Here is a 17,402-nt window from a genome sequence, read left to right as displayed (position 1 = left end):
TGCGGGCGAGCAGCCAGGGGTTCCTCTCACGTCTGAGCAATTTCCACCGCCGCCTGCCTGCTCTCGCCTCCGCTCTCTGGAGGGAGAGGAGGAAGCTGGGCTGCCGACCTCCACCTGCCGCCCCTTTCCAAATTCCCATTGGGTGGCCATTATTGGGGATTGGGGCTGGGGAATCAACTGCTGGCGGGCGCGCGCCTCCCCCCTCCCTCTTCCGCCTCCCTCTCCCGCACCAGCCCTCGCGCGCTAAAGGTGAGACGAAGGCAAGCACTGGCTGGCGTGACACTGCCTGCAGCGGCGTGCGAGGGACTTTGTGGTGGCGAGGAGGGCTCTTCCTCGCACTTCTCTCTCAAGCATTCGCCGCCGCTGCTCCTGGACACGGCGCAAAGAAGAGCTATGGGGAGCCGCTCCTGCTGCTTCCGAGAGCCTCCCCGCAGGCTGTTTGTGCCTCCATAGGGCCCGCTCCGAAGAGAGCGAGCGCGAAGAAGGGGAGTGGGTGGGGGAAGAAGAGCGGCCGCTGTGGTTCCTCTCATCCTCCCGCCAAGTTGCGCGCTCGCTCGCTCTTTCCCTCTTTTCGTATCTTCTTCGGCTAAGCTACCCAGCGGAACAGCATGTGGACTGGCTTCCCGGCTCCCTCCAATGCACTCTGGCTGCTGCTGCTGTTGCCGCCGCCGCCGCCGTTTCCTTCCATACACCCTGCTGCTGGCAGCAATAATCCGGGCGCTGGATGAGAGAGAGAGGGAGAGACCGGGGGTGGGTGGGAAGGGGGGCGAGTAGTGGCTGTTCCTTTAGGGCTTCTACTCCGGCGGGGGGTAGGAGGAGCGGCGGCGCTGGGCGGCTTTCGCTGCTGCTGCAGAGGAGACACTTCGCTTTCCCCACCCACCCCCTTCAGGATCCAGTGTCTTGTGGCGGGCTGACCTACTGACTCCTTCTCAACCCCGCCCGAACCCGCATGGCGTGCTACCTGGTCATCAGCTCAAGGCATCTCAGCAACGGGCACTACCGTGGCATTAAAGGGATCTTCAGGGGACCGCTCTGCAAGAACGGCTCTGCCGCCCCGGTAACTGGCAGTCTACTTCATCGGTCTACATAGAACAGGCGATAGATAAATAGATAGATAGATAGATAGATAGATAGATAGATAGATAGATAGATAGATAGATAGATAGATAGATAGATAGATAGATAGATGTGCGTGCTTCTGGTACGAATGTCTGTCGGTGTCTCTGACTCGAAAGCGGATTCACAATGGGGTGCGGGGGCAGGAGAAGAAAGCTCGTCACTTTCACCGCGAGTTGTCCGTTTTGTTACATCTTATTGCCTAAACTGACGGGTGGAGGGCGCGGGGGAGAGAAAAGCTTCTTGTCTGTTTTGCAAAGTTTCCCCTCTTCTCAAACCATTAGGCGATAAAGGCTTAAGACTCAGTTGGCGTTGATGGAGAACTTATATCTTGACACCTGAGGAAGGCATCAGGTGAAAAGGGGTGCTTGTCTGTGTTTGGCATGGTGGGTCCCGTCAGCTACAGCTGGATGCTGCGCGGGCAGAAAAGTTAAAGCGACTTTGATATGCGGCCACCGAAAGTTGGTGCGAGGAGCTCAAAGATGTGTTGAGAGTGTGTGTGGGGGGGAAACAAGGCTGAAAGTGACTGCTGAAAATGACAGGAGTGAAATTGAACTGCAATAGACGAATGAATGTGTCCTTAAGGCCACGTGTTAGAGCAACAGAGGCACATAAAGAAAAGCAAATAAGCAGTATGTAGTCCAGAGAATGATAATAGTGCTCAGTGGAACTAGAAGAATGCATAAAGGAAGATGGTGTATTTTAAGCTGCTTTTTAGGGTTGCATCCTCAGAAAGCCCTGTACAAAGGGAAATTGATAAGGGGAAGCCTAAAAACAGTACGGAGGAAACTTCAAGGCAGCATCACCCCAACCCTTTTCAAAACCAGGATCCAACTTAAATTCCAGCATGCATTATGGGAACACTTTGAAACATTTGCTATGTATCTGTTCTGCTTTCTTAATTGTTTTTCCCCTTTTCCCGGCACCTTTCTTCCTTACACTCTACTCAAGGTGGTCTTTTTTTTAAGTTCCTCAGCTTCCCCCCCCCAGTTAGAAAAGGGGTGATGTTACTTGTGTAACCCACCCTAAATTGGGGGCATGATGATGTAGGGATAGGTTGAAGCCCAGTGCCCTAGGGAATAAATAAGATGCCAGGTGTGTCCAGATGACTTAGAGTGCAGTCCTATGCATGTTTACTCTTGCATTCACTGGGACTTAGTCCCAAGTGAGTGTGCATAGGATTGTGCCTTAATGCCCAGAATATGATAACTATGATATAAAACAGAACAGCAGTGAAATAATGGTGTCCAAAGCAGAACGATATTCTAAAAGGAGAACTAGAATACTAAAACCCAGAGGTGGAAGGATGGTGGTCATTACAGGGTGATAAAAGTATGACAACACTTAAAAGTTTTTCAATAGCAGCATGATAGCTAGATGGATTTTCACACATGAAATTCTTGTACAGTTACAGTAGATAGGTGGTACTAGGTGGGAGCTGTCTGGGGTTGCAAGTGGCCATTTTTAAGGTGAATCCCACCAGTGTGCATCTATTGGAATGGGACTGTTCAAGGAATAAATAGTGGGAGTGTATGTGATGCTGAGAAGAAGGTTCCTAGGAGTAGATAAAGTTAAGGTGAGTGCAATTATAATGTGAGAGAGTGTAAAGAAAAGAATGGGGAGATGGAACAGCAAAGTGGAAGCTATATCAAGTTAATGAAATAACTTTGTGAAGGCAGCTTTTTAGGGTACAGAGGAAATGTGATGGAACTCAGATGGAATTACAAGAACGCTCTGGAGTATGTTGCAAGTGATGGAATGTCAAAGAAATGCTATAAGGAATAAAAACAGGAGGCTGTGAGAATCCAGTGGAATGAGAGATATAGATTTTGAGCAAGAGCACTCTGAACCATGATACATAAGGTTTTGTTTAAAGTACCTAATTGCCAACCTATGGTAGCACCTATGGTATTAAGAATCAGCGATCTCTCCCTTTAGTATAAATAACTGCTAAAAATAAACACAACAGATCAATGACCATTTACCATGAATGTATGCATGTACTTAGAAGAGGATGCTGTACTTAGCTGAAAACTAAGACGTATTTGAACTCTAGATGTTCATTTTACTATCTTTCCTCCTCTGAAAACTGTCATTCTACTTGTGGGACTCTGGAAACTGTAACTACACATGAAAAAGTAAAGATAGTTGTGGTGTTCCATAAGAACAATTCCAAAATCCATTTTAGGGCAATTAGGTTGGGTTCGAATCCCCACACAGCCATGAAGCTCACTGGGTGACCTTGGGCTAGTCACTGCCTCTCAGCCTCAGAGGAAGGCAATGCTAAAGCACCTTGGAATACCGCTTACCATGAAAATCCTATTCATAGGGTCGCCATAAGTCAGAATCGACTTGAAGGCAGTACATTTCCATTTACCAAAGGTATTGCCCTAATATGGATTTAGTACTGCCACATGTTTCTTGAATCCCAGAGAACACAATTTCATAAACACACAAATACACACTTGTATATTTCATGAAAAGATTCTAGATTGAGCTTTACTTCAATATAGCAACTGAAACAGGTACCTACAAATAACAGGTCTCAGGGATCTCTCAGGGAGGTGGGGGTTGGGGGCACTGTGCTTCAGTGATTCTGCTCATACCTCCAAGACTACTTCCAAACAATAGTTATGGGCAGCTACTGTTCAGCATCATGGGAGCTGTCCTGTGGTGTTCCGCAGGGTTCCATCTTGTCCCGTATGCTATTTAACATCTATATGAAGCTGCTGGGAGCTGTCACCAGAAGATTTGAAGTGAGTTGTCATTAATATGCAGATAACACCCAACTCTGTTGAATTGGAAAAGGCAGTTGAGTTGTTGGACTGGCGCTTGGAAGCAGTAATGGGCTGGATGGGGGCCAATAAATTGAGGCTGAAAAGACAGAGGAGTTATATGTCCAGAGTTTTCATGTCCAGGAGGTGGGGAGACATCCTGTTTTGGATGGGGTTGCACTCCCCCTAAAGGAGCAGGTCTGCAGCTTGGGGGTGCAGCTGGATCCAGCATTGATACTGAAGGCTCAGCTGGCCTCAGTGGCTAGAAGTACCTTTTTCTAGTTTCAGCTGGTTCACCAGTTCAGCCACTTTTGGACAGAGATAACTTGGCCATAGTTCTTCATGCTGTGGTAACTTCCAGATTGGGTTACTGCAATACACTTTGTGTGGGGCTGCCCTTGAAGACAACTCGGAAACTGGTCCAAAATGCAGCAGCCAACTACTGGTTGGGGTTTTCTTTAGACCTCATATAACTCCTGTTTTAAAACAGCTGCATTGGTTGCCAGTTTGTTTCTGGGCCCAATTCAAGGTGTTCACACTAGTGTTTAAAGCCCTAAACAACTTAGGTACCAAATATCTGAAAGACTGCTTTTTTCCCTACAGTCCCTCTCAGGTATTGAGAACAGCGGGGGGGGGGGGCTTTCGGTAGCTCAGGGAGTGGTAGCCTGGGAAAGGGCATTCTCTGTGGTGGCCCCTAAGTTATGGAACTCTCTCCCCACTGAGGTGTGTCTAGCAACTTCATTGTACAGTTTTAGGTGAATGCTGAAGATGGAACTCTTTACCTTTGATACCTGAGATGTATATTTTTAGGACCCACCCTATTTTGTGATTTTAGGCTGTTTTAATTGTTTAAAATTAAATGCTGTATTTCAGAATAGGTGTAACCCACCTTGGGACCTTTGGGTGAAGGGCGGGTAATAGATGATGATGATGATAACACAATGTGTATCCTATAATTCAGCCAGAATAGTAAGAAAGGCCTGCATTTTAAAAATTTTATTTATTTGGATTTGTAGCCCACCTCCACTGACAAAGTAGACCAGATAACTATACTTAAGCCAAATATTATAAAACCATAGCGCTATCTATGTACATAGCACTTTACAATTAACAGTTTTGACATGTCCCTTCCCGAAGGGAAGCATGATAAGCATTCCCTGCACCTCCTCATCAAAGATACTAAAAATGTTGAAGAGCACTGGGCCCAGGACTGAGTCCTGCGGTATCCTGCTCATTATCCCCCCTCCCCAGTTTGAGAAGGAACCACTGATAAGCACTGTTTGAGCATGATTCTGTAGCCAATTGTGGATCCGCCTGATAGTTGTTCAATTCAGCCTACATTTAGCTAGCTTGCTAATCAGAATATGTAACCTCACTTGTAGTTTTAACCTCAGATCCTGTAATAACCATTCAGAGAACTAGAACTTTACATCCTGAGGCTGCAATCCTATTTGGGAGTAATTCTCAGTGAGTTCAACAGGATTTCTGGATAGATGTGTAGGGTTTGCATTGCTAATATTGGTTTCCACTTTGTAGTGATGATTGACACAAGAACTTCTGCTTCTAACTGTGAAGGCTATTCAGTACCTAACCAATGTGTTTGTAATGTCTAAGACCAATTTCTGGCCTTCTTGAGATTTCATCTAGAATAAGGTCTGAGGAAATGTCTTTCTCATTTTTAAAAAGTGAAAGCTGATGTTAAAAATGTTTGAAAGATGTTCAAGGTTTTGGGATGATAGAAAAATCCCTGTGGTGATGGCTTACATGCAAAAGTCAAGAAATTCAAGATGTTATTCTCTGTAAATGTGCCTCCAGCCATATTGTATATGTGTATATTTTCTATTTTTGTTTCCCACAGAAAAATATGAATGGACATACAGTACTGTTGTTTTGTGACAGCGAGGCTGAAAAGGATACAGGATGTATGGCACTTTTGAATTCACATATTACCTATCGTTCTGGATTCTTTTCTCATTCATTTTATTCTAACATTATCATTTAAACTTATTTTGAAAATTCTTGGTATATCTTAAAAAAAGTTTTGGTTGAGTCATTTATTTGTGAGTTCAGTGCTGTATCTTTTTGTTCTCAAGCAATTTTTTGAACTTTCATATAATCTTGAATATTCTGTTTTAGTGTTTGAACGATTAAAAGTAACTTACATTTATACAGTGCAATCTATCTCATGCATGACTCTGTGTAGTATGTAATGTATAATGTGTATCTTTCTATATTTAAGTGCTCTCTATAAGCATACCATGAAATGTCAGCAGGCTTATCGTTATGCTTTCAGATAAGAGAACAGTACTGGATATTTTAAACACCTTTATGAAATTTTATGACTGTGTGAAGAAAGATTTATCTATCTGGATATCTATGTGTCACTTTATATATATGTCAGTGACTGTGTATACTGTACATACAATGTACGCACAATACTAGGATATCGCTTTCCCATAGCTGCTTATGGAAAGAGATAGGTATGCGTGAGTGCACATTCATAGTCTTTATGGCAATGGCCAGTATTTACATGCGCATAAGATTTGTTTTTAATTTTGCCATTGGAGAAAAATCCTGCTCTTTATTCATTATTCCTAGCAAAGTATGATTTGGCAGATGAGCAAGAAAAAGTTGGAGAATGCATGCAGGGCAATGGTAAACACAGCTGTATTGCAGAAAGGCCATGTGCAATAACTGGAACACTTTCTTTTTATTTTGTTATTCAATTTTGTATCCACAACTTTATTTATTTATTTAGTACATTTATATCCCACCTCTATAACATCATAAAACCCATCACTTCTCATGTATCTTTCATTTAGGCACTGACCAGATTGAAATTTTCTCAGCTTCAGCAGGTGGCTGCATCATCTGCTCTCAGTGGTAGTATAGTGGCAAATTCAAAAGTGCAGGATCCCTTCATGTTACAGCCATACACACCCTTATTTTGCTGCTGGGTTGAGAATAAGATCCTTGTTAATGCCTCCTCCCACAAAAACAGATGTCCCTAGGAGCCAATCAGAGTGACAGGGGAGAGTATTAGCTGCTGTAAGACTCTTCTCAATGGTTGACACCTCCTTTCACTCTGATTGGTTCCAATCAGCGGGAAAGGACAAGGAAACATGTTAGAAGACATGCTTCTCAGTGTCTAACATGCTGATTGTCTCATAGGATGCTGAAGACATAGAGACCCTGCTGAGACCCTACTCCCAAAAAAGTAAAGGGTCTAAGACCCCCCCGAGACCCTGGATGACTACACCCCTGGCTCTCAGACCATGAACTGGGACCAACACAACTGTTCCCATTGCAGGTCATGATAGAAAAATAAAAAACAGTTCATTCAATAAAATAAAATCAGTAAAAAAAGCAAAGCAGCAGGTAAAATATAGTGAGTACAGCACAAAAGATTAAGCACTTTCATAGGCTGCAATTAGATATAATGATAAAGAATTGTTTATTATTAAAAGAATTAGGCTAGGTAAGCTTTGGGCTTGCACACTGTTCTCTTCTCCTCCAATGTGGCTGCAAGGAGATCTGGCTCTCTCCTTTCTGTTCTCAGATAACTACAGTTTAGTGTTACATTTAAGCCCTAAATTGTGATTAATCTTAACTATGGTTAGTAAATAAGGCAGTTTCGTAACTCAAGGTTTGAAGTTGACTTCTTTCAACCCACTGTTGCTAAGATTAAGTAGTAAGTTTAAGTAGTTTACATTTAAGTATCTTAAGTAATTTGTAAGTTTGGATGATTAATCTAAAGCGAAAGCTTCCAAATTCCTTCTCCTAGCCATGCCAGGGAGGGGAGGAGCAGTGTATGCAAGTCCAAGGCTTGCCTAGGCTCATTATTGGGACACTAAGTAACTGTTTATCATTATGTGTTCTGTTCTGGTCTGCCAAAGAAGCCCAAGGGACAAGGTGGGCAGGTCAGGTGTTGCATCACCATGGAGTGCTACAAGTGAGCAACTTGCTCCAATTAAGGTTCCTAGACTCCACCTCTTTGTGATAACTACAGCCCTTAAAGGGCCAACCATCAGAGCTGCAGATGGTCATTTATTTTGTGCTGCCTAGCCTCCTGCCTGGGGCATTCCCTTGCATCATTAGATCAGTTCTTCAGGCATTGGAGAAAGCACCCGAGAGGGTCCCAGAACTGATTCTATGGACCTTGGTGTTGTCAGATCTGGTCCACAATGCTCCTGTCTGCCGGTTTTGGTTTTAGTAGTTCCCTAGTCACCAGCATGAGGCTCAGAGTCAGGAACCCTCTCTGGCTCCTTAGCTGGGAACCCTTCAGCCTCTGACTCAATGTCTTGGTCACTGCCCTGCTTTGGAGTCATGACATTATGTCTGAATGTGACCACAGTGTGTTAGGAGAATAAAAAACGTTTTAGTCTAGTGCCAAAATGACATCAATATAGATGTAAGGTAGCCCTCCTTAGGGAGCCTTCTGACAGAGAGCTGCAACCATGAAGGCTTCTCCCTAGTCATCACCTGGCTTAACTTAAATAGTGAGGGCATTCCAAGGAGAGCCTCAGATGATGATTTTGGCAATCATGAATGTAGATTCTGCTTTGTAGAATGAATATGTAGGGAGGAGCAATTGGATTATGATAGCATGCTCCATCACCAACCTATGCATGTTCATAATAATTTAGAGCACACTGTGTACTGTGGAGCCTACTACCATGATGCCACTCATCTCTGGTGTTCATACCACACAAAAGGGACTCAGAGGGAGAGCAGAATCTACTGCTATGAAAAGCTCCACCATGTCCCATTGACAAAAAGTTTATGAAAAGCATCTCCAAAGGAAGATTTCCTTTTTTAAAAAGTATAGGCATAATTAAAAATATATTCAAAAGCTTGCAAAACTAGCTTCATTTGAAATGTCAATGATTATCTGTCTTGTAAAAGGAGACACTGTCATAGATTCAAATACAACAGTGCAAGCTTGCAGTTGGAACACACACAAGCACACGGTTTCCTATCCCATTTGCAAAACTCCCCCCCCCATTTTTGGAGGCACATCTCATGTTTTCCCATTTGCGAAGATGTTCTTTTAGAGTGCGATAGAATAAGAATTATTCTATCTTTAGAGGAGCCAAATCCCTGTGGTGTGCATGCAAGTCCCTTTTCTGGCTCCTGAATGGAAGAAGGCAAGCCCAGAACAGATATTCAATAAGCAGCCTCCTTTGAGGACATGTCACTCTGATGCATCTCTGAACCAGGAATGTTTATTAATCTCACCACACCTGTTTGGAAGAAGGCATGCGAGTCATGCAGAGTTGCAGCAGGCACCCCTCCCCTCTCAGTGGTGGGGTTTTGAAGCTTATGTTTGTCTCATCTCACTTAGAATCATAGAATTGAAAGGTGACTCAAAGGTCTAGTCCAACTTCTTGCTGATTCAGAAAATCCACTGCAACAGCATCCCTGAAAGGTGGCCAGCTAGCCTCTGCTTAAAAGCCTCTAAAAGGAGAGTCCACCAATTTCTGAGGCTGCCTGTTCCACTGTTGAACAACTTTAATCACCAAGAAGTTCTTTCTAATGTTCAGCAGAAACCTCCTTCCTTGTAATTTGAACCCTTTGGTCCGCTTCTTACCTCTGGATCAACAGAAAACAAATTTGCTCCTTCTCCTACTTGACAACCTTTCAACTAATTGTATCTTCCTTCAGGCTAAACATACCCAGTGTCTTCCTCACAGGACTTGGTTTCCAGGCCCTTCACCATCTTTTTCGCTTTCTTTTTTTTTTTTTTTTCCAATAATTTTTATTCAAATTTTCATAAAACATACAAGACGAAATCATAAAACATTCAAAGACAAAAAACAAAATCAAAAATAGTTAAACAAAAAAAACAAAACAAAACAAAAAAAAATAAAAATAAAAATAAAAATAAAAAATAAAGAGTAAAATATTGACTTCCCATTTGTCAAAGATCAGATCAGTTATAAGTCTATAATATATAACAATCCTGTCTCTTAAGTCATATTATAAAATCACTTTCCTCCAATAGTTATCTTACTTAATCATCAAATCTCATAAACATTACTTTATTCTTTCCACAAAAAGTCAAAGAGAGGTTTCAATTCTTTAAGAAATATATCTATCAATTTTTTTTTCCAGATAAGCATATCGATTAATCCATCTCATTACTAATTATGATAATCTTATTGTCATAACCATAGTCAAAATAAACATTTCAATTAATCCATCACATCAGAATCTGTTAGGTTCAGTAATTTCAGTAGCCATTGTTCTAATATCCCTATTAGTTCCATTTTCCATCTTCCATCTTCAGTAGTCTTGTTAAGTCCAGTAATTTCAGTATCCAATCTTCCATTATCAGTATTCCATAATAATCTTGCTGTCAAAGCCATAGTCATATAGTAAGAGTCTGATGGGAATTACCTCTATCCCAAATATTTTCTTGCCATCCATTCTAGATAGGTTGCTGAAATACTGCTGTAAAATCATATCTCTGTTCTTTTTTTCAAAATACACTGGGTCATCTCTTGAAAGTTTTTCCATTGTCACATGGCTGCAGTTAATTCCATAGATTTTCTCTATATTGGGCTCCATCACGTCATTCCAGTCCAGAAGATTATCCATGCCATTGATAACTTTATCTCTAGAATCTTCATTAATTTCTTCAGAGATAACATTGAGTTCCAAACAATAGATTTTATTTCTAAAGTCCATAGACTCCAAATCTTTTTCCTGTTCCACGTTTGTTCCAATCTCCGGGGTCTCCTCTCTCACAGGGACCCCTGTTCCAGTCTCCAGGGTCTCCTCTCTCACAGGGACCCCTGTTCCAGTCTCCAGGGTCTCCTCTCTCACAAGGACCCCTATGTCTTTAATCTCCTGTGTCTCCAAACAATAGATTTTATTTCTAAAGTCCATAGACTCCAAATCTTTTTCCTGTTCCACGTTTGTTCCAATCTCCGGGGTCTCCTCTCTCACAGGGACCCCTTCCAGGGTCACCTCTCTCACAGGGACCCCTATATCTTTAATCTCCTGCGTCATTTTACTCAATTCAATTTTCAACTCCTTACAACCCTGTCGCAGGTTTTGTTTCGTTATCTCAATCTCATCCATTATTTTCTGAAACATAGTTATTTCCAGATTCTCAGCCACTTTCTTAATTGCCATTTTAAAAGAAAAATATAGGAAAACCACTTCTTATTTCAGCAACAATTGGGTTAATACTCCAAACTTGGTGACATCACAGTATAAACAGAGCAGACAGCCTTATCTCTCCATAGTTAAGTAAACAAAATGCAGTTCCCAGGATCGAAACAATTAATGGCAGTCGTCAGAAAACAGATTCGTCAAAATAAAATAGACCAAAAAGAGAGTAGTCTCAGACAATATAATATTCTTCAAAATAAAAATCTGGAATAGAAATCCCTCTTCTGTGTATATCTTTAGAATGCAAATCCAGGACAGCTTTTTGCAACAAAAACAGAGATAAGCTATTAATTAGTGCGTAGCAGAGAGAAGTTATGGCTCCCCAGTGAGATGTCAAAAACCGATCAATCTGGCAAATCTCTTTTAAACAGCAACAATTTAAGTCAAGTAAAAGAAAAATATAGAAAGAAGGGTGCTTGCCTGTTAGTGCGTTCTCTCTTAGAAGATAAGGTGAACGTTCGCTTTATCAGATAGAGCTTGCTGTTGAAAATCCGTCCCACCTTCGTCGGCTGGACCTCGTCCCATAAATTAATGAGATCTGGTCGCCCCAACAAAAATAGGCTTTGAGGTTAATCTCTTCGTTTCTCCCTACCCGGGAGAAGTTTAATCAGTCAAAAAAAAAGAAAAAACTGACTGATATATCTGAATAAGCTTCTTTTGAGGCAGGAGCCCGTCTCAAAAGCAGGCACAGGCTAAGTCACCCTTCCCGGAAGTCATGCTTTCTTCTGGACAAGTTCCAATTTGTTGATGTGTCTTTCTTCAGCTGCATTGCCCATAACTGGACAGAGTACTCCAGGTAAGGTCTGATCAAAGCAGAATAGAGTGTGGTATCATTTCTTCTTGCAATCTGGCATATTTATAAAGCTGACTTACACAGAATTAGACTACTGGTCCATCTAGGCCAGTATTGTCTGTTCTGACTAATAGCAGTGGCTCTAGAAGATGCCTTTTCCATTACCTGCTACCTGATCCTTTTAATATATATGCCAGAGATATAACTTGGCATGGAAAACATGCTCTGAGCTATGTCCCCTCTGTCATTGAAGCCCTGGCAATGGTTCCTTTCAAGAACTCATTGACAAAACCCATGGGCATTTCAAATGATGCTTGTTTTGCAAGTACTGAGTATGACCCCTCTTGGCACATAATTTGGGAATTGCTGGCTCAGACTTGGGGTCCGGTATGTTTCTTGCAGGAACAAAATTATCACTCAACTGTGAGGACTGAGTAATTTAACTTCAGGGTTGATATAAACAGGAAAGCTCTTGAACTGATGATTGACTGAAGGGTAGTGATGAGAAATGTTGAGTTTTAAGAATGGAGTCAAAAACAGTGGAATCCTGAGAGAGAAATATTTTCTTCAAGAAGTGTATTTCAGGTGCTTCATTCTGTCCTTCCAGTTTTTTATGGAATAACAAATGCTCTTTGAGAATCCAAGATATGTTCCTGCAAAATGAAATATGACCCTTATGCGAAAATCTAGCATTTAGCAGAGATTTGTAAAACTCTGTGAGGAATACTTATGGCTATGAATATATGATATTGATCACAGGGCTGTTTGGAGCTGCTGGCGGCTTTTTCTTTTATCTGTTATGGATACATGTAATACTGGTCTGCTACAAAACTGCCTCAGTCAGACAAACCAGGATCTTTGTGGAAACAAATTCACAAGACAAGATCCAGACTTTACCAGGATCTTTGTAGGCTCCTACAGTGGTGCCGATGACTCAGCAGATGATTCTCTTCCACTGTTTTGATCTAGTGCTGCTGGGCTGCTTGAGGCTTTTCAGCTGAGACATAAAAAGAAGTCAGTTTTAGTTACAGTTATTAAAATTGCATCATGTTTCTGCAGGTACAAAAAAGTTAACTGGTAATTCAGATCCAGGGTGGGATGCATGTTTTTCTTTCATAAGGTTTTCTCAAAATTACAATCGGATATATAATACAAGGTGTTGGACTGCAACCTGGGAGACCAGGGTTCGAATCCCCACACAGCCATGAAGCTCACTGGGTGACCTTGGGCCAGGCACTGCCTCACAGCCTCAGAGGAAGGCAATGGTAAACCCCCTCTGAATACTGCTTACCATGAAAATCCTATTCGTAGGGTCACTATAAGTCAGGATCGACTTGAAGGCAGTCCATTCCTTCCATTTAAGTAATTGATTGTATTCCTTGTAAAAAGATGCCTTTGCTTTGCTGAGGGCCATGGTGATTTCCTTATGGCAGGGGTGGGGAACCATTTTGGCTCCACAGGAGAGATCCTTACGGATTGGCCTTGCAGACCAAATTTGACAAATGGGCCACCAACAGCTCAACCACCTGATGTCACAGTGACATCAGGAGTAGAGTGCTCTGAAGTCCTAAATTTCAAAAATCAGACTTCCAAACACCTTGCAAGGTGCTGCTAAAATGAAGTCCCCCCCTCCATTTTTAGCATGGCTTTTGGTACAAACCCCGCCCTGAACCCCCTGATGGGCCAAAGGCTTCCCTACCTCCACCTTACTGAAATGCCTAATAAAGGATCCATAGAATTTAACTGGAGTCTGTTGTAGGATTTACATTCTAACTGGGAACAGAAAGTCTTCATGTGCTAGAATGACTTTAAGGATAGCTTTTACCATGGAGAAAGATGTTTCTCCAGTGGAAGTGTTTATATCCGACTCAATCATATTCATTAGATTGTGGGTACAAGAATGTATACATTTAACAAGTCAGATTAAGTGGGCCAAAGATGATTTAAACAAAACAATGTACTGGAGAGACATACAGGCGGGCCCTGCTTACACGGCAGGTTCCGTTCCGGACTGCCGCTGTAAAGCGGAAATCGCCGTAAAATGGAACCCATTGAAAATAATGGGGCATATCGCAAGAAAATGATGCGAAAATGTCACAAAATGTTGCAAACAAGCAAAACCGGCCTTAAAACGGGGAATTTCCCCAAATTGAAAGCCGCCGCATCAGCGGAACGCCGGAAAATGGAACGCCAGTAAGTGGGGCCCTACTGTAGGCTTCTTAGAAGCATTATATGCTGAATAGGCAAACCATTGTTCAATATAAATTCTAAACCTTGCAGCCTGCTCCTAAGACTGGAGTTGTGCCATTGTGTTTAATGGGGCTTTGTGTAAGTGTAAGAGTGAGCCCAAGATAGTACTTTTAGGGATTTGAAAATATACAATTCCTGAAAACAATTCGGAGGTAGTAGTCAATGCATTAACGGCTGCAAAAATAATTATAGCAAAGTACTAGAAAAAGAGTAATGCACAGATTAGAAAGGAATGGGAAAATATGATCCACTGTAACAATGATAAAATTAACTTAAGATATGTATGTTGTTGTTATGTGCCTTCAAGTCAATAACAACTTATGGTGACCCTATGAATTAGCGACCTCCAGTAGCATCTGTCATGAACCACCCTGTTCAGATCTTGTAAGTTCTAAGTCTGTAGCTTCCTTTATGGAATCAAACCATCTCTTGTTTGGTCTTCCTCTTTTTCTACTCTCTTCTGTTTTCCCCAGCATTTTCTGGTGAATCATGTCTTCTCATGATGTGTCCGAAGTATGATAACCTCAGTTTCATCATTTTAGCTTCTAATGATAGTTCTGGTTTAATTTGTTCTAACACCCAATTATTTGTCTTTTTCGCAGTCCATGGTATGCACAAAGCTCTCCTCCAACACCACATTTCAAATGAGTGGATTTTTCTCTTATCCGCTTTTTTCTCTTCTCCGCTTTTTTATTATTATTAATTTTTATTCAAATTTTCAAAGACAAAAAAAAACACAAAACAAAAATAATTAATAAAATAAAATGTTGACTTCCGATTTGTCGCAGATCAGTTATAAGTCTACAATATATAACAATCCTGTCTCCTAAATTATATTATAAAATCACTTTCCTCCAGTAGTTATCTTAATTAATCATCAAATCTCATAAACATTACTTTATTCTTCCCACAAAAAGTCAAAGAGAGGTTTCAGTTCCTTGAGAGATATATCTTTCAATTTTTCTCCAAATAAACATGTCGATTAATCCATCTCATTCAAATCTGTTAGGTCCAATAATTTCAATAGCCATTCTCATTATCAATGTTAATTCCATCTTCTATCTTCAATAATCCTATTAAGTCCAATAATTTCAGTAACCATTCTTCCATTATCAATAATCCTATTGAATCCAATAATTTCAGTAACCATTCTTCCATTATCAGTATCCCATAATAATCTTGTTGTCATAGTCATAATCCAAATAAATATATAGATTAATCCGTCTCGCCAAACCTGTTTGAGCCAATAATTTCAATAGCCATTCTTCCATTGTCAATATTAATTCCATCTTCCGTCTTCAATAGTCCTGTTCAGTCCAGTAATTTCAGTATCCATTCTTCCATTATTAGTATCCCATATTAATCTTGCTGTCATAGCCATAGTCATATAGTAAGAGTCTGATGGGAATTTCCTTTATCACAAATATTTTCTTGCCATCAATTCTGAATATGTTGCTAAAATAATGTTGTAAAGTCATATCTCTGTTCTTCTTTTTTACAAAATGCACTGGCTCATCTCTTAAGAATTTTTCCATTGTCACATATCTGTAGTCCATTCCATAGATTTTTTCTATGTCAAGCTCCATCGCATCATTCCAGTCCAAAAAATTATCCAAGACATTAATAACTTTATCTCTATTATCTTCATTAATTTCTACAGAGACAACGTTGATTTCCAAACAGTAAACTTTATTTCTAGTATCCATAAACTCCAGATCTTTTTCCAATTTCACATTTGTTCCAATCTCCAGAGCTTGCATCTTCCCTTTAGTTTTTCTTTTTTCATCTCTAATCTCATCAACTATTTCTTTAAACTCCTGCATCATTTTACTAATTTCATTTTTCATCTCCTGTCTACCCTGTCTCAGGGTTTGTTTCGTTATCTCAATCTCATCCATTATTTTCTGAAACATAATTTCTTCCATGGTCTCAGCCACTTTCCTGATTGCCATTCTTAAAACCACAAAAACAAAAATTATTTCAGTCACAATTGGGTTAATATTCCAGGCTTGATGAAGTCACAGTGTAGACAGTACAGCCTGCCTTATCTCTTATATTCAGGAATACAGAACAAAATTAGTTCCCAGCTTCAAAAGAGTTAGTAGCGTTGTGAACAAGCAGATTCGTCAAAATGAAATAGACCAAAAAAAAATAGTCCCAGACATATAATGCTCCAAAGTTCATAAATCAAATTTATTTATTTCTTTTCCCTCCTCGAAATAGAAATCCCTCTTCCGTTTATATCTTTAGAATGCACTTCCCGGCCAGCTTTTTGCAATAAAAACTAAGATAGGCTTTTTCAGTTTCTTTCCTCCTTAGTTTCGTGAATAACAGAGGAAATTTTTAACTCACCCAGCAGTTCTTATATAGCCGATTCATTGACAAATCTCTTTTTTGCTGCAACAATTTAAACCAAATGAAAAAAAAAATATAGAAAGAAGGATGCTTGCTTGTTTAAGTTCGTTTTCTTTGAAGAAAAGATAAACGTGTCACTTAGTCAGAGCTTGATGGACGTCCTCCGGCATTGCTGGCTGAACCTTCTCTCATAAATTAATGAGATCCAGTCCTCCCAAACAAAAACAGGCTTTAATGGTTAATCTCTATGTTTTTCCCTGCCCGGGAAAAAATCATCACCAGTCAAAAAGAACGTTCTGACTGATTTATACTGAAAAAGTTTCTTCTGAGACGAGAGCTCGTCTCAAAAAGCAGGCACAAGCGAAGTCATCCTTCCCGGAAGTCTCTTCTCTGCTTTTTTCACTGTCTAAAATTCACATCCATACATAGAGATCGGGAATACCATGGTCTGAATGATCCTGACTTTAGTGTTCAGTGATACATCTTTGCATTTGAGGACCTTTTCTAGTTCTCTCATAGCTGCCCTCCCCAGTCCTAGTCTTCTGATTTCTTGACTATTGTCTCCATTTTGGTTAATGACTGTGCCAAGGTATTGATAATCCTTGACCAGTTCAATGTCCTCATTGTCAACTTTAAAGCTACATAAATCTTCCATTGTCATTACTTTCATCTTTTCAACGTTCAGCTGTAGTCCTTCTTTTGTGCTTTCCTCTTTAACTTTCATCAGCATTCATTTCAAATCATTACTGGTTTCTGCTAGTAGTATGGTATTGTCTGGATATCTTAAATTATTGATATTTCTCCCTCCAATGTGTATAAATCAGCCATATAGATTTATGGGGAAATGGGCTATGTTCCTTCTGTTTTTTAATGATAAATATTAAGACAATGTTAAACTATATGGTGCTTTTAATTTATTGTAATCTTACAAATAT

The 17,402-nt window shown here is 40.6% G+C and overlaps 1 protein-coding gene across 1 annotated transcript in view; it reads left to right on the top strand.

Moving 5' to 3' along the window:
- The first annotated feature begins 814 nt into the window (after positions 1 to 814).
- Positions 815 to 17,402, top strand: part of ZNF804B (zinc finger protein 804B) — a 373,955-nt gene continuing 357,367 nt past the window's right edge. Inside the window, exon 1 of the mRNA XM_061586579.1 lies at positions 815 to 1,057. Coding sequence (XP_061442563.1) covers positions 950 to 1,057 — 108 coding nt within the window. The 5' untranslated portion in view covers positions 815 to 949. The remainder of the gene's footprint in view (positions 1,058 to 17,402) is intronic.

This window comes from Rhineura floridana, chromosome 10 (genome assembly GCF_030035675.1).
Source record: "Rhineura floridana isolate rRhiFlo1 chromosome 10, rRhiFlo1.hap2, whole genome shotgun sequence".
NCBI classification, from domain to species: Eukaryota; Metazoa; Chordata; class Lepidosauria; order Squamata; family Rhineuridae; genus Rhineura; species Rhineura floridana.
The sequence above is the reverse complement of the archived record's forward strand: the minus strand, read 5'-3'. Positions and strand labels throughout refer to the sequence as shown.